General features: G+C 41.6%; 1 protein-coding gene across 1 annotated transcript in view; it reads left to right on the plus strand.

Annotated features, from left to right (window-relative positions):
- The window catches only part of LOC106575230 (low-density lipoprotein receptor-related protein 1B), a 164,033-nt gene extending 153,739 nt beyond the window's left edge, over positions 1-10,294 (plus strand). The window contains exons 82-89 of the mRNA XM_045700371.1: positions 563-724; positions 1,016-1,190; positions 1,703-1,807; positions 6,341-6,417; positions 7,185-7,275; positions 8,468-8,618; positions 8,865-8,960; positions 9,660-10,294. Coding sequence (XP_045556327.1) covers positions 563-724; positions 1,016-1,190; positions 1,703-1,807; positions 6,341-6,417; positions 7,185-7,275; positions 8,468-8,618; positions 8,865-8,960; positions 9,660-9,800 — 998 coding nt within the window. The 3' untranslated portion in view covers positions 9,801-10,294. The remainder of the gene's footprint in view (positions 1-562; positions 725-1,015; positions 1,191-1,702; positions 1,808-6,340; positions 6,418-7,184; positions 7,276-8,467; positions 8,619-8,864; positions 8,961-9,659) is intronic.
- The last annotated feature ends 11,537 nt before the right edge of the window (positions 10,295-21,831 follow it).

Genomic DNA, 21,831 nt, shown 5'->3' on the forward strand with positions numbered 1-21,831 from the left:
GAAAGAACTTCAGACACACACACACACACACACACACACACACACACAGTACGTTTCTATTCATCTCAGTCAGGAGCGGGCAGCAGATGTTGTATTTCAGATGTAAGCTCTCCAAGCGGTCATAGGACCCGTGTGAAACTAGTTGAAATCCTTCCAGTGCAAAAAGACATGGCTGTTTAGAAAACATTGGACCTTGGGAGTCTCTTTGTGGGCATCACCTTTGTATGTAATGTGAGAGAAATCACATCTGCCTTGTATTTGCTCGCTTTTCCATTATGACGTTAGACAGTGGACATGCTTGTGATTATTGATATCAGCAACACAATTTTGAGCCAATTTCTATAGAATGTCAAATAAATCAAACTACACCCCCACTCTCTCGCTCTCTCTCTTTTCCTCCCTCTTCCCCCTTCTCTCTTCCCCCTCTTTTTTCCCTCTCCCTCCCTCCCTCCCTCCCTCCCTCGATCTCTCTTTCTCTCTCGCCATCTCTCTTTCTCTCACTCCATCCATCCATCCATCTCTCTCTCTCTCTCTCTCTCTCTTCTCTCTCTCTCCCTCTTAGGGAGGCCTACATGTCGTTGTGCTGTGGGGTTCACAGGGCCGGTCTGTGAGAGGAAGGTGTGTGATAACTACTGTCTGAATGGCGGCACCTGTGACGTCAGCAAGGGGAACCAGCCAGTGTGTCGCTGTATGGCCGAGTACACTGGGGAGCGCTGTCTCTACCGTGAGTCAGACACACACACACAAAGATTTGCCTGTTTTATGACAAACAGTCAATCAATATTTCATGTTGCATTCAGTCTCCGCCATGAGAAGAGAAGGGGTTTGTGGTTTCCACAATTACCACAGCACTAAAGATGAGTTGGAATATTTTGTTAGTCTCCGAAAGAAGCTTTCTTGCAACAGCTCAGTTTCAAGGGCTGAACAAATTGATGTTACACTGATTGATACAGTGGATTACCAGGAATGTAACACATTCAATAAAGGAGCTTGTTTTTCTCCACCTTGGTTCCAGATATCTGCCATCACTTCTGTACCAATTCGAAGGCTTGTACTCTGTCAAGCAAGAGCAAAGTGGAGTGTGTGTGTTCAACCAGATATGAGGGAGTGAAATGTGACGTGGACAGATGTCTCCAGTGTCGAGGGGCACCATGTCTTGTCAACCCGGAGACAGACAACGTGTCCTGCAAGTAAGTGTCATCTGAGTAGAATAGGTCACATTTGATTTGGATAGTCCAGATAGTATGACCATCTGTAAAGATGGACTATCAACAAACTATCTGTTGATAAGCAACTGCTTGCTAAGGTTAAGGTTAGAACAGGGGTTAGGGTAAGGATTAGTTTAGGGTTAGGATTAGTTTAGGGTTAGGATTAGGGTTTGATAGTTAGTTGACATGTTACTGATAGTCTGTAGATATCCAATGTTACCGACTAGAATATCTAGAATGGAACATTTGACTGATACTACTTATTGGTACACTCAATAAGGCCGGTCCACCCATCATAGAACATTGACTTGAAAGGAATATCCATTCTAGTAATTCTATTTCTGTGGATGCTACCACATGTCAGCATTCTCCTGTCTCCATGGTTCAGGGCTTGCGTCATTAGAAAAATGCATAAGGCGTCGTAAACGCATTCGAAATATGCTTGTAATGCTTTGTGAAGTCTCATTGCCATATTCCCTAACCTTTCCTTACAGCTGCAGTAACGGTAGAGTGGCAGCCACCTGTCAGCTGTGCGATGGGTACTGTTACAACGGAGGAACCTGTCTACAGGACCCTGAGACCAGTCTGCCGTCCTGCCAGTAAGTCAGCGCAATTGTTTTCATTTCTATTGATTCTATTGCTTTCAATTGAGTAGGTTGTCGTCATCGGTTTTCTCAAGAACGTACCGTACATCTCTTTGGCTGTGTTTACACTGGCAGCCCAATTCTGATATTTTTGGAAAAAGATCTGATCTGATTGGTCAAAAGACTAATTAGTGGCAACAGATCAGAATTGGGCTGCCTGTGTGAACGCAGCCATTGTGTTTGTCTTCGTTCTGCTTTCAGTTGTATCACACACACACACACACATCACTGATACAGTTAGTGGTATTGAAAGTGGTTGTGTGGTTTTGCTGTGAGAGACAGAGCAGGTACTGTAGTAGAGACTGGATTAGACCCCAGGCTACTAAAATGGGAACGTAGTAGAAAACAATGAGGTCTCACACTGAGGTGGCTTATTTCCACGTTTTCCCAAGATTAAAGGGTTTGTTTTCCTTTTTCTCTTGCAAATGATATGATCTCCTATATTAAAGTATACAGAGGCTTTTGGTTGTGTTTGTTTCTAGGGCTTGCATCACTCTCAAGAGGCTTTTCAAAGTTGATCATCCTTAGTTGCATCATCCATTTTTGGACTTTTGGAATTATTCATATTCAGTATTATACATGTGTTACAGTCAGTATAGCCAAATTAATAATATATACCCGTTGATTCTTGAATAATATAACTTATAAATGCCTCATGAGCTTAGTTTACCTGTCGTACCCCATCAGAACCTAAAATATCATCTTATTTTACTCTGATGTTTGTAAACAATGTCAATGTAAACAAACGGTATATCCTTAAAACATTTTTCAACTATAATTGTGATGTCATGGACGGTCAGTCCTTGCATCCATAGTTCTGTCTATCAATTTGAGAGTGGTTACATTTCTCCAGGCCCATTCCTCAGCCTATTACCAAAACAGAGGTGGGGTGAGTGCTTTGTTATTGTTTCAATTAAGGATTCTAGCTTTAAACTGTATGCCTAGATACTGTAGATACCACTGCCTCCTACACTACAGCTTTGAATGAGCGGTTTCCCGCTCATTGTTTTTGTTCGTATTTTTCCCGTGTTTAGTTCGTTTTTTTGCTTTTACCTTCATGTCATCCAATTGCTTGTTGTATTGGGTTGGTGGTGGAGAAAGATGGCACGCACCTAGAGGGCTATATGTGTCATGCTATAGATCTCAAACAACAATCAGTAGGCTGTTCCTGTGGTTTAACGTATTTTGCTCCCACTTGGCGTGACATTGGATGGATTGCTTGCCATAACGCTTTGCTTTCTCACCTGAACACACACACATCCTATGTAAACACTAGGATGGAATAGGGCCTAGCTCCATCTGTTCGATTTCATACTCCGTATCCTCCAATGGCCCGAGGCTGGTGGACTGTGAGAATGTATTGTGCTCTATCTTCTTTTATCTGTGTGTCCAAAATGGCACTCTATTCCATATGTGGGCCCTGGTCAAAAGGAGTGCACTATTTAGGGAATAGGGTGCCATTTCAGACCCAGACTTTGTCTCTGTATTCCTCAATATATGATTCGTTCATGTGGCGATCATTTCTCTGTGCTGCAGCTGCACGCCTGGGTTCTTGAACCAGCGCTGTGACCAGCGGGCCAATCCGTGTGATAACTACTGTCAGAATAAAGGGATTTGCACGTTAACTGCCTTAAACAAACCCCAGTGCAAGTAGGTCTGACTTTTACCCCTCCTCTCTTCCCCTCCTCCCTTCTCCTCCTCCCTCCTCCTCTCTTCCTCATCTCCTTCCCTCCTCCTCTCCTGCCATTTCAGAGACCAGCCCTCACTGTCTCACTTTCCAGCAGCATCCACTCTGCACATCACTCCCCAACTCAGACTCTCACCAGTACCTCTCTCTGTTGTCTAACATATTGTATAATATAACTCCTTACAACACATGTTCCTCGTCCCCGTCATTCACAGCACAAACGCACCTGACGTTTCTCTCTTTGCACTAGCATCTCAATACATGTAGTGAAAACAGGATAATAACCCGGGCTCTAAGTGATCGAGAACAACTTTCTGCAGCTTAGCATATTCCCAAGCAACAAACGGTGTGATTATATAGGTCAGCTACACGCTGTCATTCCCTTCAGGACTATGATTCATGTGGTACCTGCAGCCAGCCACAGTCCCTCTAATGAAAGTTTGATTAAATACCGCTTACAGTCCATTTAATATTAGCTAATATCATTTCATCATCATGCGATCACCCTTGTCAGATTCCATATAGTGTAATTGCATGTCTTCCTATCCTCTGGGCAAGGGAGGGGAAAGAGAGGACTACTAATGGGACACTGTCTCTGGATTACATCCAAACCTTTCTGAGTTCCATATAGCACCCTATTCCCTACGTAGGGCACCACTTTTGACCAGATTCCTATGGGCCGCTATGTGCTCTAGTCAAAAGTAGTGCAATATACAGGAAATAGGGTGCCATTTGGGTTGCAGACTTCGTGTGAGATTATGCTTATTTTCTTTAATTCGATGTGGGAATGAATTATGCATGCATGTTCCCTGAGACTTTAACAAACGAGGAGATGAAATTAAGAGATGTGAGCGTGTCACAGGGGGCTGCTGAGGGGAGGATGGCTCATAATAATGGCCGGAACTGCGCAAATGGAATGGCAGGTAGCCTAGCGTTGGGCCAGTAACCGAAAGGTTGCTGGATCAAATCCCCGAGCTGACAAGGTAAAAATCTGCCGTTCTGCCCCTGAGCAAGGCAGTTAACCCACTGTTCCCCAGGCTCCGAAGACGTGGATGTCGGTTTAAGGCAGCCCCCCCGCACCTCTCTGATTCAGAGGGGTTGGGTTAAATGCAAAGGACACATTTCAGTTGAAGGTATCCCCCTTAGAGGTCGACCGACTATGATTTTGCATCGCCGATACCGTTTTAATCTGAAAAGCCGATACGATTAATCTGCCGATTTTATATATATTTGTAATAATGACAATTACAACAATACTGAATGAACAATGAACAGTTATTTTAACTTAATATAATATATAAATAAATAATGAAACATGTTTGGTTTAAATCATGCAAAAACATAGTGTTGGAGAAGAAATTTAAAGTGCAATATGTGCCATGTAAAAAAGCTAACGTTTAAGTTCCTTGCTCAGAACATGAGAACATTTGAAAGCTGGTGGTTCCTTTTAACATGAGTCTTCAATATTCACAGTTAAGAAGTTTTAGGTTGTAGTTATTATAGGACTATTTCTCTCTATACCATTTGTATTTCATATACCTTTGACTATCGGATGTTCTTATAGGCACTTTAGTATTGCCAGCCTAATCTCGGGAGTTGATAGGCTTGAAGTCATAAACAGCACTGTGCTTCAAGCATTGCTAAGAGCTGCTGGCAAACGCAGTCAAGTGCTGTGCTGTTTGAATGAATGCTTACGAGCCTGCTGCTGCCTACCACCGCTCAGTCAGACTGCTCTATCAAATATCAAATCATAGACTTAATTATAATATAATAAACACACAGAAATACGAGCCTTTGGTCATTTATATGGTCAAATCCGGAAACTATCATTTCAAAAACAAAACGTTAATTCTTTCAGTGAAATGCTAGCGAACAGGTGGCAACCCTAAGTCTAAATATTGATGTTACATTGCACAACCTTTAATGTTATGTCATAACTATGTAAAAATCAATGAATTATGTTCTTTGTTAGGAAGAAATGGTCTTCACACAGTTTGCAACGAGCCAGGCGGCCTTAACTGCTGCATATACCCCAACTCTGCTTGCACTGAACGCAAGAGAAGTGACACAATTTCCCTAGTTAATATTGCCTGCTAACATGAATTTCTTTTAACTAAATATGCAGGTAAAAAAATATATATATTTCTGTGTATTGATTTTAACAAAGGCATTGATGTTTATGGTTAGGTGCATTTGTGCAACGATTGTGCTTTTTTCGCGAATGCGTTTTTGTTAAACCCGTTTGGCAAAGTTGAAGTAGGCTGTGATTCGATTATAAATTAACAGGCACAGCATTACTTATATTCAACGCAGGACAAGCTAGTTAACCTAGTAATATCGTCAACCATGTGTAGTTAACTAGTGATTATGTGAAGATTGATTGTTTTTTATAAGATAAGTTTAATGCTAGCTAGCAACTTACCTTGGCTCCTTGCAGCCACAAGGTCCTTTTGATGCGGCACTCGCGTAACAGGTGGTCAGCCTACCACGCAATCTCCTCATGGATTGCAATATAATCGGCGCCCAAAAAGGGCCAATTACCGATCATGAAAATTTGAAATCGGCCCTAATTAATCGGCCATGCCGATTAATCGGTCGACCTCTAATCCACCTTTCCCCAAACACCTGGAAACCATGTTTGGTGTATTTGATACCATTCCACTGATTCCGCTCCAGTCATTACCAGGAGCCCGTCCTCCCTAATTGATAAGGCTAAAGTATGTGTGTACACTATAGCCTTCTTTTAAAGCTACTTGGTTTGAACAACAGACAGCTATTCATACTCATTGTGACTTTTCTAGGTGTCCAGCTGATTGGTCAGGTACACAGTGTGAGAAACTTGCCCCCAAGAACAGTCTGCCTGGCAACATCAGCGGGGGTGAGTAGTTATTGGAAAGAGTGGTAAAGAGACTCTCTCTCTTTATCTCTCTCTCTTGCTTGCTCTCTCTCTCTCAAACACACAGAAACCTACAGATTGATGTAAAATCTTAATTTGATCACTATTTTGTTGCCTATAATTTGCAAACGTGTGGTGTATTTGAGTTTTAAAAAGCTTCTAAAGTTTGTAATGTCCATTTTGAAAATTCATTTTTGATTTGCCCTTACGGAAAATGTATCAACCCCTAAAAAAATGTCAATTTAATTATAATCCAGATAATAATTCAGATTTTCTGTTTCTGCAGGATTATTTTCCTGCTGTAGCAAACTGGCTCAAATTAAGATCCTACATCTGTACACACACACGCATTCACACACACAAACATAGACACAAAATCCTACAAGAAAAAAAGTATATTTTCAGTTATTAAAGTGCTGCTGTCTGGATTTGGAGACCTTTTTCAGACTATTTGAACCGCCCTACCCTCCCAGAGATTGGTATTTGATCTTGGTCTGCAGTCTGACATTTCACTGTCGACTTGCTCTCAAGGCTTAACTGTGCAGAATCTTTTACCCCCATAGACTGACTTTAACATAGAAATGCAGTCCCCATATGAAGAACCTTGTTGAACTTTGAAGAAAGTAATTTTTCCACCCCCTGAAGCTTTTTTGAATGTTAACATATTGTCTTGTTTCACTACAGAGAGGAGGGAAGTATGTTACGTATTGAACATGTTTAACTGTAATAGTTTGTTCTGTGTGTATCAGGAAGCATGGCCATCATTGTCCCACTGGTTCTGCTGGTGATTCTCATCACTACCATGGCCTTGGGGGTTTTCATATGCAAGAGGAGGCAAAGGTATGTCTTTACTTCTAAGGTGACAGATTACGAAAGATAACCAGTCACTTCAAACTACATACAGTGCCTTCGGAAGGTATTCAGACCTCTTGACTTTTTCCACGTTTTGTTAGGTTACAGCCTTAAATTGATTCAATAGTTTTTTTCAATCTACAGACAAGAATGATGAAGTAAAAACAGGTTTTTAGAAATGTTTGCTAATTCATAAAAAAATGTCAAACTGAAATATCAAAGTTACTCAAGTATTCAGTCCCTTTACTCAGTACTTTTTGAAGCACCTTTGGCAGCAATTACAGCCTTGAGTCTTCTTGAGTATGACGCTACAAGCTTGGCACACCTGTATTTTGGGAGTTTCTCCAATTCTTCTCTGCAGATCCTTTCAAGGTCTGTCAGGTTGGATGGGGAGTGTTGCTGCACAGCTATTTTCAGGTCTTTCCAGAGTTGTTCGATCAGGTTCAAGTCCGGGCTCTGGCTGGGCTACTCAAGGATGTTCAGAGAATTGTTCCGAAGTCTCTCCTGTGTTGTCTTGGCTGTCTTGGTCTTCTCTACAGTGTGTAGATTTCTTAGGATTTTTTTATAATTTATTTTAACCCTTTTTTCTCCCCAATTTCATGGTATCCAATTGGTAGTAGTTACAGTCTTGTCTCATCGCTGCAACGGACTCGGGAGAGGCGAAGGTCGAGAGCCATGCGTCCTCCGAAACACAACCCAAGCTTCTTGACACAATGCACATCCAACCCGGAAGCCAGCCGCAGCAATGTGTCAGAGGAAACACTGTACACTTGGCAACCTGGTCAGCGTGCACTGCGCCCGGCCCGCCATAGGAGTCACTAGTGTGCGATGAGACAAGGATATCGCTGCCGGCCAAACCCTCCCTAACCTGGACGACACTGGGCCAATTGTGCGCCGCCCCATGGGCCTCCCGGTCGCGAACCCAGCATCTCTGGTGGCACAGCTAGCACTGCAATGCAGTGCCTTACACCACTGCGCCACCTGGGAGGCCCTGGATTTTTTTAATTTTTTTATCCATTTTAGAATAAGGCTGTAACGTATCAAAAAGGTCAAGGGGTCTGAATACTTGTACAAGGCACTGTACATGTTCTGTTGTGTAATTAATGGCCATGCTAATCGTAGTAAGCGGTCATGAAGGTTTATAATGCTTTTCTAACCTTATCAATGTTATGATTTACAGGGGGAAAATAGTCCAGCGGCAGCCCATGGCGAATGGTGGGCTAAACGTAGAGATCGGTAACCCCTCGTACAACATGTATGAGATGGACCACGACAATCACTCTGATGCTGGGAATCACCTTCAGCCAAGCTTCACCCTAGACCCACACAAGGTTTGGAAACGCTTAACTCCTTTTTCCTCCCTTTTCCCTGAGTTACTAACAAGGGCTACGCAATACCCACACTAGCGTACTACATTGAACACATGCCCAATACATTGATTCAGGGGTATGCCCGTGTGGATATTGGCGTGTAGCCAATAGACAAAGATGTATTCTATTCTATTCTGGAAGGTTAAACTGTAATGGTTGTGTTGTAGGGTTGGTGTGTGATGTTAATATTTTCATTGTGTGTTGTAGGGTTGGTGTGTTGGTGTGAGGTCCAGTCACCTGCACACTCTGTCAGTTCACCCTGATGGAGTACATCATCTCCCTAAGGAGATCCTTCCTGGACAGGTGAACTCCCTGTGAACTTCCTGTCCTCTCTGGGACAAATGCTGTATTAAAGCCTACTGTATATTGATACAAAGCCATGGCCATTGGGGTCATAGTGGGGTTTATGAGACAATTCAGGATCTCATGTTGTATTCATGAAAGCAACGGTAAAGGCTTCCTCCAGAATGTGTGTAATATGTGTTTTAATTAAGCAATAAGGTCCAGTGGGGTGTGATACTGTATGTAGACCATATACCACAAACCCCCGAGGTGCCTTGTTGCTATTATAAACTGATTACCAACGTAATTAGAGAAGTACAAATAAATATTGTGTCATACCCGTGGTATACGGTCTGTCAGCCAATCAACGCTCAGGGCTCGACCCACCCAGTTTATAATTGAAAGGAACCATCTGCTGGTGTTCCACATGGCTAGAGCTTGTCTCGAGTCACCTGGTGGGATGTCGGTGACCGTGTCCTTGTCTTGGTTGTTAAGCAACAATAGGCCCTGGGCGTACTGCAAAATACTTTATCACATTAACACTGTCAATTGTTGTATATATCCAAATAGGCTGGGCATCTGAAAGATACGAAATACTTTAATAACTAATTCATCTAGTTAATGTAAATCATGTAGGCCAGTGAAATGGTTATTAGCTCCTCCTGGCCGTGTTTAGTGTAAAAGTAATACTCTCCTTTGGTTATTGTGCTTTTTCCCCAGGCCATAAACTCCAACCCAGTATACGCTAAGTTATACCTTGATCAGGGACAGCACTGTCGGAAGCCCGTCATCAATATCGAGGAGAGAAGCGAGCTACTCCCAAAGAAACTGGAGGCAACTATACGAGAGACAGTTGCATAGCCTTTTACTGTACGCTATTGGTATAATTTTTTATATGAGCTGTATACATGTACAAAATGAAAAGAAGGATTTTTATATGTCCATATCACACTAGAATTTTCTGTTTTCATGTTATGTCTGAGGCATCATCAGGCAACACTGCGATGTGTATCTTTTGCATTGCACTGAAAAACATCACCTGAAAATGACCTTCCCTCCAATGCTTTCCTTCAACTGAAGTAGTCCCTGCTATGATGCTTTGAGCTCGCAACTGTTACCAGCTGATCGCTATAATCAATGTGTTTCAAGGATAGGACAAAAAAAAAGTGTACTATGGTGTCACAGCCTACATTCATGTATACAGTATTTACCTTCTCAAATGACGATAAAAGGTGTAACAGAAGTTTTATAATTTTATATATGATTTATATATGTCCAGTTTGGCTTGTATTTTCTGACAAGATATTACGTGTAGTACTTTTATACAAAACTGTACAGTATATCGATATGTAATAAATGGGGGGTTTCTTGACCTTTCAAATACACTACTGCTCATATCTATCTATCTATCTATCTATCTATCTATCTATCTATCTATCTATCTATCTATCTATCTATCTATCGTGTTGCTGTTTTTTATATAAAAATGTATTGTTGTATACATCTGGTTCCCCAATTTGATTGCAAACAGGACCTTTTGCTCAGACTTAAAAACATTGCAACTGAGTGAACATGTCTGGGCCCAGTTTCCCAAAAGCATCTTAAGGCTAAGTTCATCGTTAGAACGATAGCATCCGGGCCCAGGACTGTTCCTTTACCTGTTGATTGTCTTTGGGGGTGGTAATTGTTGGGTCAGTAGGGGGCACTATATGTCCCTTAAGTTGTTTTGCGTCACTGCATTCTTGCAAATGTCCTTTCTTTCTCAGTTAAGTCACAGCACCAAAACCAGGCAACTGTTGTACATTATCACATTTTGTTTCCATGAACAGATATTTTCAAAAGCAATGGAGAACAGTAAATTACTTCAGCAACATGAGCGCTCATGAGATTGTGTGGGGCACTACTATATTCAATGTACTGTATCCTGGTGATCAGAATGATTTTCTCAGCTCTGCATGCACAATGGTTGGGTTTTCCTTCGGGGAATGAGCCTCACAGCTCCTCTGTATTCTACTATGCACAGTTTATATTCCACTAGCTGCTCCTTATCTGAAAGCACACCTGCCTGCACACACTGCAGAGGGCTGGTTGTGTTGTCAGCCTCCCTGTGATCTTCCCACCCTCTCTAACCAAGGGCCACGCAGAGTATCCAGATTGTGTCAGAAACAGTTTTGAGGATCTGTCAAGGAATTTACCATTTGAAAAGGTGAGAGAAACTCATGGCTAGCAGACATCTTATTATATAATGTACATTGAAAGTAGCCTGGGTTGTGATATTTACTTTGTACTTATTTGATGGGAACCCTGTATTGCTGTATGGAATGCTACTCTTGAATGCTGTCTTTTCATTGGTTGGTGACTCTCATGGGAGTCAACACTACTTGAAAACTTTCAATCGTAGATAGATAGGCTCGTCCCTTCCTTTCTAACTAACAAGAAATCCATCAACATGGATTCATCTCTCAATCCACCCATGCCACTTTGTAAATCACCCAAAACAACTACACATGCACAATTAACATCCAATATGTTACAAAATGCTGTTATTGACATTCCATTCTTCAGTGCTGTGTTTTCATTCTGTGTTTTCTCACAGTAAAAAGCTATGTGACATCTGGTATTGTTCAAGGTCTAACGTTAGCCGTGGGATCTCGTTTGTCGTTCTCAGGGAGCGAGAGGACATCAATTGGCTTCTAGAGAATGCCTTCTCCCCAGTAAAGTTAGCTTTACCTACCATGAGTAGGCTACTATTTTAGGTAGCACAGTCGAGAGGAACAACATTTTCAAGGAACTGAGGAGAGGGAACTTAAGTATGATCATACAGGACTCATCATTGACCGGGTCTATCCCCCAATTAGAGCTATTGTTAGAAGACAATAATATTATTTCCATGAAATAGTCAATTATAGTTCAAGGTTTCTTATAAAGTATCTCTTTAATGCAAAAACCTTACCTACCTACTTTTAGTAAGTCTGAAATTAATAAGCTATTATCACAAACATGGACCCAAACGTTTGAATTAAAAGGCTAGAAACACCCGGGTTTTGTCATGGGCCCTATATTTAGACTAAAGGCATTTATTTTCTAAACCACCCACAAAATACCTTACACTTAGTGCTATTCTCCTCAGCCAAGCAGGAAGCCTACAATCACTATTTACCGTTAAGTAATAATACTTCCTTTGAGAATACGTCTCCCCAATCTACAACTCCATTTTGATCACAAATGTGGATTAAAAAGACAGAGCCAGAACCTCCTCTGGAATATATTCTCAGGAATTCAGAACCTGGCCAGCTAAAGTTAAAGTAGCAGTCTTTCAAAGATTATCTTGAATATAACCTTAGGAATACAAGAAACATTTCTCTCCAATATCCGCCTCAGTCGAACTTCCTATTCACCTCAGATCATATGGGGTGGCTATGCTGCTCTGCTTTCCGATCCTGTTTCAGAAGACCGTCTCCAGGAATGTGCTCCAGTGTATTATGGAAACATCAGCCCTTGCTGTGTTAATTGGCTGCTGGTGTGCAGACTGTAACTTCTTAACCCAGAAGTAAAATCTTGTGTAATTTGGTCAGCTGCGCAGAATCTGTCCACAGGAGATTCTGCAGACGGTGAATAAAATAGTTACAGTACGTCATGTTCTTTGTAATAATATTTTAGTTCCCTGTTATAATTTAATAATTGGAGTGTAAATTGACAAGGCTTGTAAATATTGTATAGGTTACAGTTACTGAAGATACGCCATTAGAGAGTACCAAGTCATAGAAAGCCCAAAAGTGTTACAACTTCCCCAGTCTCCCCTGCTTAGGCTATGTAACAGGAAAGGTAACTGTCTTTAACAAACACTCAAGAACGGACCTCACAAGTGAACTAATGAGGAGGGTACGTTCATTTCTTTGAACACTGCGGGAGCCGACACTTTGAAAGGAAGTAGGCACAGGGTGGGCACTGTATGAAACCTGTCACAACCTTGTTCGTTTGCTCGTTCTAGTGAGAAGTAGCTTTGGCATAAGGTAGGAAGATCCACACAGTAGGCTACAGGAGGAAATCTGATGGATATCAGACACCTTCTTTGCTATCAACATTTTATGAAGTTTCTTCTCATGGAAATCCAAAGCAATATCTTCGGAGATGTGTGGATTTCCAACAGACAAGGGTCTACTTTCACTTTAGCTAGACATCAGTAAAATCAGTGTTTAGTCACTATAGCAGGATTCCCCAATAGGCAGTCTACTGGTGATATTATTTGGCCCCAGATGTTTTCTAAGCAAAATATATACTGTATATATATTTTTTTTTATATATACAGTGTCCACCTTGTTCCTATATTATTGTTTTTTACAGTACCAGTCATAAGTTTGGACACACCTATTCATTCAAGGATTTTTCATAATTTTTACTATTTTCTACATTGTAGAATAATAGTGAAGACATCATAACTATGAAATAACACATATGGAATCATGTAGTAACCAAAGAAGTGTTAAACAAATCAAAATAGATTTTTTATATTTAAGATTCTTCAAAGTAGCCACCCTTTGGCTTGATGACAGCTTTGCACACTCTTGGCATTCTCTCAACCAGCTTCACCTGAAATGCTTTTCCAACAGTCTTGAAGGAGTTCCCACATGCTGAGCACTTGTTGGCTGCTTTTCCTTCACTCTGCAGTCCAACTCATCCCAAACCATCTCAATTGGGTTGAGGTCAGGTGATTGCGGAGGCCAGGTCATCTGATGCAGCACTCCATCACTCTCCTTCTTGGTCAAATAGCCCTTACACAGCCTGGAGGTGTGTTGGGTCATTGTCCTGTTGAAAAACAAATGATGGGATGGCGTATCGCTGCAGAATGCTGTGGTAGCCATGCTGGTTAAGTGTGCCTTGAATTCTAAATAAATCACAGACAGTGTCACCAGCAAAGCACCCCCACACCATCACACCTCCTACTCCATGCTTCACGGTGGGAACCACACATGCAAAGATATTCCGTTCACCTACTCTGCGTCTCACAAAGACATGGCGGTTGGAACCAAACATCTCTAATTTGGACTCATCAGACCAAGGACAGATTTCCACCAGTCTAATATCCATTGCTTGTATTTCTTGCCTCAAGCAAGTCTCTTCTTCTTATTGGTGTCCTTTAGTAGTGGTTTCTTTGCAGCAATTCAACCATAAAGGCCTGATTCACGTCTCCTCTGAACAGTTTATGTTGAGATGTGTCTCTTACTTGAACTCCGTGAAGCGTTTATTTGGGCTGCAATTTCTGAGGCTGGTTACTCTATTGAACTTTTCCTCTGCAGCAGGCTGACTCAGGTCCACAACAGCAGCAGTATGTATTGCCAGACTTGCGAAGTCCACATACAGGAAAAACAGTAAAGATTAGCAGCAATCCCAGTAAAACCTGTTCCAGGACAGTAAACTTTCTATTAGGCTTCATCTCATCTTTGACCCAATGACCTGCTCACATCAACATCACATACACAACGTCTGACTCAAGGCTTTTGTCCCAAACAGCCTCATATTTCCTATATCGTGCACTACTTTTGACCAGAGCCCTATGTGCCCTGGTCAAAAGTAGTGCACTATGTAGGGAATAGGGTGCCATTTGGGACGACCCACGGTTGATGGGCTGTTAGCTATATAGTTTGACTCATGGTTAGAGATGTCAGTTCCATGCCTGGGTGAGGCAGACGGGAGGGTGACTCCTGGGTCGCATTTCTTAACAAACAGACATTTTTCTCCCCAATTTCATGGTATCCAATTGGTAGTTAGAGTTTTTTCCAATCGCTGCAACTCCCGTATGGACTCGAGAGAGGCGAAGCTCGAGAGCCATGCGTCCTCCGAAACACGACCCCGCCAAGCCGCACTGCTTCTTGACAGACTGCTCGCTTAACCCGGGAAGCCAGCCACACAAATATGTCGGAGGAAACAGCTGGAGACCAAAGTCAGCGTACATGCGCCTGGCCCACCACAAGGAGTCACTAGAGTGTGATGGGACAAGGACATCCCGGCCAGCCAAATCCTCCCTTAACCCGGACGATGCTGGGCCAATTGTGCACCGCCTCATGGGTCTCCCGGTCACGGCCGGATGCGACACAGCCTGGGATCGAACCGGGTCTGTAGTGACGCCTCCAGCACGGCAATACGATTCCTTAGACCGCTGCGCCACAAACCAATTTTCAACAAAAAACTAAATTCTGATTTAAGTAGTCCAACCATGTTTTCGTCCTGTTTCCATCCAGGCCTGGGTCATCCAAAGGCAGACAGGAGTGGAAGTTGGCACCTGCCCTACAGCTTGTCACCAACCCTTAAGACAGGGCATGTAGTATCTGGTTAAGAGAGACTGACTGGACACAACTTCTGACTCAATGTAGTCTGTTTGTGGAATCGGGTTAGAGGCAGACGAAAGATGAGGGAGGCACCTGCCCTGCAGTATGTCTCCAACCCTTTTCCCTCCATACTGTATTTATTCTACGTTTATTGGACAGAGACCATGTTGGACAGCTGAACCCATCCTGGCACCGGCATACATGTGTGCTTCGTTGGCTGAGCTGTGACATGCGAGACCAGCCCAGGCCACCGTCTCCAACCATTAATCCAGGGCATCTGTCTGGGGGAGGCTGGGAGAATCTAGAGCCACTGCAGGGCCGTAAACAGGGCCATGCCATTCAGCAGAGCCACAGCTCTACTTCCAGACCAGGCTAGAATGAAGGCAAGCCAAGTCTAATAGATGGCATCTGGACAAAGCAATGACTATAAATTAGAACAGATCCACATTCTATGGCACAGCATCGACAGTGGGATGACTATCTCTCTCTATTCTGCTCACATACATTTAGGGGATTACGGTGTTATTGGCTGGTCAGTCAGTGTGAGAAGAAACAACATAGCTGCAGCATTTCTAAATCAGATGAAAAAAGGAGCATGTGGGGAATAGTTCCCAAGACTCATGTTAGTTCCCAGAATGAATGCCTAGGCTTTAGCTCAGTGGGCTAAATCAGTTTTGAGATTACACCAACAACCTGGATTCAATCAACATGATCTAAATTATAATTAAGCTAATATCATAAATTGGTCAATTATATTTTTTGTATATTGTAATAACATTTCTATTCACAAAAAAAGTTTCGATTTCCCACAAAAATATTTGAGGCTTTGTCCCAGTTGAATTTGCCAAAGACTATTGTCACAGTATGGATTCTTCAAGAGGGTCCACCGACACCCCAAGGGTTAGTATGGGGACTTGAAAGCGGGATGTGCTGTCCTCCCTCCTCCTTGTAAGACTGAGCAACTTGTGTCTTGATTAGAAAAGTTGATTGAAAAGAAAAGAACGCTCTAAAACTTCCCACGGATTCAACCGTTAACACAATCTGAGGAACCATGGCTCTGAAACAACTAAACGAGTACTATTCTGTCACTCAAGAACATTTTGAAAACTTTCGAGGATTCTCAAATGGGATTTAACATCTGTGAAAATTTGTGGCATCTTTTCCTTCGGTGAAATTGTGAACCCCTACTATGGATTGCGCGGTTTGCAGCCTCTCACATGCGTCATTCCCGGGATATCTGCGCATTGTGTTTCTCTATTTGATGCAGTGGAGAGCGCTCGCCCAGTTAGGTAAGTCGAATAAATCATGTTTTAAAAAGGTACAGTAAGACGTGAATGCCTCGACTATTGCCCTTGATAAAAAAGGAAGATAACAAAATGTAGTTTAGCGTACAATTGTTGACTGATGAGAGCTTTGCAGTTTGATTACTTATTATGGTCCAGGGAATAATATAACGTGTATTTTCAGTGTTCTTTCACTCCTCCAGATACTTTTTCATAAAAATTCATAGATAAGACTTGAGAGGATCAGAACATTTTCTCAAACTTTTCCATTGTCAGACAGCTGCATCAGATTTAAGACAGTGTGATATGGCGGTATGGACCATATGGTAAGAAAGCAGCAGTTTATTGGACACACCCGCAGACAATATAGCAGTGCTGAAAATCATTATAGCCTTACATACAGTTACAGTCTGGGTTGCTTTTGGGGGAGGTGGAACACATGTCTCCCTTTGTATCTAAACCAGGGGCGGAAATCCCGGGGGGGACGGGGGGGGACACGACCCCCCCATCCTGGGAAAAATATGATTTGTCCCCCCCCAATATATCACTGAAACATAACTATGTAATTTAAATAATATTAATAATACGCAATGAAAGCAATTGTGCTGATTATAGACACTTAACCTCTATGGGACCGGCGGGACGAATTCGTCCCACCTACGTAACATCCACTGCCAGCCTGTGGCGCGATTTTCAAAATCTTCAAAATCCTATTACTTCAATTTCTCAAACATATGACTATTTTACAGCCATTTAAAGATAAGACTCTCGTTAATCTAACCACACTGTCCGATTTCAAAAAGGCTTTACAACGAAAGCAAAACATTAGATTATGTCAGCAGAGTACCAAGCCAGAAATAATCAGACACCCATTTTTCAAGCCAGCATATAATGTCACCAAAACCCAGAAGACAGCTAAATGCAGCACTCACCTTTGATGATCTTCATCAGATGACAACCCTAGGACATTATGTTATACAATACATGCATGTTTTGTTCAATCAAGTTCATATTTATATCAAAAACCAGCTTTTACATTAGCATGTGACGTTCAGAACTAGCATACCCCCCGCAAACTTACGGGGAATTCGCTAACATTTTACTAAATTACTCACGATAAACGTTCACAAAAAGCATAACAATTATTTTAAGAATTATAGATACAGACCTCCTCTATGCACTCGATATGTCCGATTTTAAAATAGCTTTTTGGTGAAAGCACATTTTGCAATATTCTAAGTACATAGCCCAGGCATCACGGGCTCGCTATTTAGACACCCGGCAAGTTTAGCACTCACCATAATCATATTTACTATTATAAAAATGTCATTACCTTTTGTTGTCTTCGTCAGAATGCACACCCAGGACGTCTACTTCAATAACAAATGTTGGTTTGGTCCAAAATAATCCATCGTTATATCCGAATAGCGGCGTTTTGTTCGATGCGTTCCAGACACTATCCGAAATAGTAAAGAAGTGTCGCGCGCTTGGCGCAATTCCTGACAATAAAATTCAAAGTATTCCATTGCCGTACGTCGAAGCATGTCAACCGCTGTTTAAAATCAATTTTTACGTCATTTTTCTCGTGAAAAGCGATAAAATTCCGACAGGGAATCTCCTTTTCGGCAAACAGAGGAAAAAATCCCAAAGGCGGGGCGGTCGGGGTCACGCGCATAAGCTAGTGTCTCTTGATGGGCCACTTGAGAAAGGCGATAATGTGTTTCAGCCTGGGGCTGGAATGACGACATTCTCTTTTTTCCCGGGCTATGAGAGCCTATGGACGACGTGGGAAGTGTCACGTTAGAGCAGAGATCCTTAGTAAATGATAGAGATGGCAAAGAAGTTCCAGAAATGGTCAGACAGGCCACTTCCTGTAAAGGAATCTCTCAGGTTTTGACCTGCCATTTGAGTTCTGTTATACTCACAGACACCATTCAAACAGTTTTAGAAAATTTAGGGTGTTTTCTATCCATATGTAATAAGTATATGCATATTCTAGTTACTGAGTAGGAGTGGTAACCAGATTAAATCGGGTATGTTTTTTATCCAGCCGTGTCAATGCTGCCCCCTAGCCCTAACAGGTTAATAGCGCGTTTTTAAGTTTCAAAAGATTGCGACCCCCCCGCCCTTTGCCTCACAATGGTTTGATCCACTGCCAGTTCCTTAGTTTGCATGTAACTGCCGTGAGGTTCATCCAGTCAATCGCGCACACACACTAGCTGAATATGCAGAGCTAGCGCGCAAATATTAACTATTAAGATAGCTAGTACCTATTCCATTTATGTGGCGTCGTCAAAGATGGAATCAGCATGCAGATGATGTAAGTTAGTGCTTCAAAGTCCCTGTGATAAGGTTAGCGATAAACTGAAATCCAAACTGAACAGAACTACACTCTCTTCTACCATTGTCTTAAATATATTTAATGGTCTCGTTGCAAAAGCTAAATTGTCGCAAGGGAACTTTTATTTATTTATTTTATTTCACCTTTATTTAACCTGGGTAGCAAAGATTATAGCAAACACCACTGAAACCGAATTGGTGCTCGCTAGCTTTGCAAATTCAGCTATTGTTGGAAGCCAGCCAATATGAAACAAACTATTAAAATTACAAAAGGTTGCAGCATATGTTGTGTAAATGGTGAACTCATACAGCTCTCAACTCTTGTCATTTTAATCCGTTTCACATTTGCTAGCTACCTTTTAGATCGAAGCCCAAATAGAATGATAGAAGATAAGATGATAGAAGCCTACTGTAAATAACCTACACACTGTGTATGTGTGTAGCCAGCCAGGTAGAAGAATGGCAGAAAAATAAAAGACGGACATCAGAGTATTTTTCAGTACACCAAAACGCATAGTAAGAACCCTAGTAGCCTAATATCTCAAAGACTAGTTGATAAAATGTTCATAAGAAAGAAATGAAATTCTAATGGAAATGTTTCACAATGATGTCATTAGGCAGAGCAGGCAACAGATGGCACACAGACAGCAGAGTTGGGGACAGATATGCAGGGACAGACTGGCAGAGACAGGGAGTCTCAGGTAAGTTTGTTGAGTCTTTGTTTGGCAACATTATGAAAGGTTCTCAATTTTTTTGACTTGTAAAATAGGAACATAATTGGAAAATGCCATGGATACCCCCACTCTCAACTTAAACTGGTGACTGAACTAAGATTTGTTAAAGGCAATGGTATTGCTGTTGTGATTAGTTGTGTAGTTTTGGGTACTGGTAGTTAGGAGTACGGCAAACACCTTATTTCTTTGGTTCCTCAATATACATTTACCATATTACAATGTAGGCTATGTGTTACAGCACTACTTTTGGTGTCCCCCTCAGGAATTGCTCTTGAGAAAATTTCATGTAATTGTCCCCTCCAAAGTGGATATCAGATTTTCGCCCCTGATCTAAACCAGCCTTTTGTTGTTCTACTTCTAAATGAAATACTGTTAAACAATCATAGTATAGGATGGTATAGCTCTGTATAGGTCTGTGGCTATTGTTACGCTTTGACACCTTATGTAATAATGCACCGGACTCTCTATTATTCTAACTGTTCTAGAAATCCAACCAGCTGGAGAAATTGGCGCTGTGTAGCTAAGGTCTCTTTCTCAACACCTTACAGTAGGGCTATAATATAAGTTGTATATAATGCGTAATATTGTAGGCCTAAGTGTTTTAGACATGCAAGCTGCTGGAGAACTTGGCACTGTAGCCAGTTGCTGAGGAGGACACAATAAGAGGCTGTGCTGCTGTGTCATTTGGTGTCTAGTTCTAAAGCCTTGCATACCTGTCGCTCAGCACCAGCCAACAAGTAGATAAGTAGATATGCTTTAAGGAGTTTTGTTGGGGGCGGCTTTACAGGATTGTAACTATGTTACCAGTAATACAACATTAAAACAATTTCAATACAGCATTATAAATATAGCCTATGTGAGACAGTACAGTACATGTATGCCACTGTTAGATTATGAATCAAGTAATGAATGGCATCTTAAACTTTGACCATTGTAGACTCGGAGTTGAACCTTTTCTCCCCCACAATGTAAGCCCCAAGGCATTTTTAACTCAAATACTTCTAGTAAATTGAACCCAAAGTAAATTAAAAGTCATTATCGCTTAAATTGTTTCTGTGGTACTGACTCAAAACTAAATGAGAAGTCACATCAACTATATTTTAAGTTATGATAACAAATTAACTTTTTTTCCTAGCATGTGCTATTGCAGGTAGATTTTTTAAAATTGTATTTAATATCTGTGTTTTTGCATGTACATTAAGTGATTGATTAATTAATCTTATGCTACACATGCTATTTAGTTAGATTTTTTGCACCCATTACTGAAATGGTTGTTCCAGTTTAAATGGCTTAGGTAGTCTCCTCACACTGTGTCCTATCACTGGCAGTCATTATGAATGCAGTTTGTGGGTGAATAAATATTTAAACTGTTGGAAATCTTAACTCTGGCTGGATTCCAGTAGGAATTACACATCACTTTGCAAGCCAGCATAATGTGACTTGCAGGTATGGTTGCAAAATTCTGGTACATTTCCGAGGTTTTCCAGAACTTTCAGTTGGGAGATTCCTGGAAATCCTTCCAGGATTTGTAGAAAATCTGGGAATTTTTTGGAAAGTTACTGGAATTTTGCAACCCTATTTGCAGGCCTGATGTGGCCTATAAACCATGAGTTTCAGGCCACTGTATTAGTGTAAAAAATAAGGCCTTATGAGATATGTACTGAATAGTCATAACGAGTTTAATTATAATGATAACATTCACCTAGGAACTCACCTAGTGAAGGCCACAGGACTGAAAATGAATGAATTCAACAACCATGTCTCTGTCACTAACAAATACAGTCATGGGTGGTAACTTTACAATTCACTCAAAAAGGCAAGGCACACTGGGAAATTATATTCGAGGAGTGGCTTAGTGGGGACATTACTCAAAATGTTCAAGCTGATACAACTCAAATCTGGGCCCCCTCCAGGGTCACAGGGACTCTATCCGTTTGCAATGGCATGTATTCATGGATACCAAGGGAAGCCAGGCTTCCCCAAATGTTTGACAAATAAAAATGATTTATATTTAGTCTCTGTGTTTTCAGAATTTTCCATCAATTCGCAAGTGGCTGAGTCTCACCAGAGAAATCATCCGAGTGAGGCCCTCTGTCTCAGTATGTGTAGCCCATGTATCTGATGCTTTGTGGAACAAATGCTACCACCGTAGCATTTGATTGATTGATCCCATTTGAGAATCCTCCCTTGATAAAAAAAAATGTAAAAA

This window comes from Salmo salar, chromosome ssa17 (assembly GCF_905237065.1).
Source record: "Salmo salar chromosome ssa17, Ssal_v3.1, whole genome shotgun sequence".
NCBI lineage: Eukaryota > Metazoa > Chordata > Actinopteri > Salmoniformes > Salmonidae > Salmo > Salmo salar.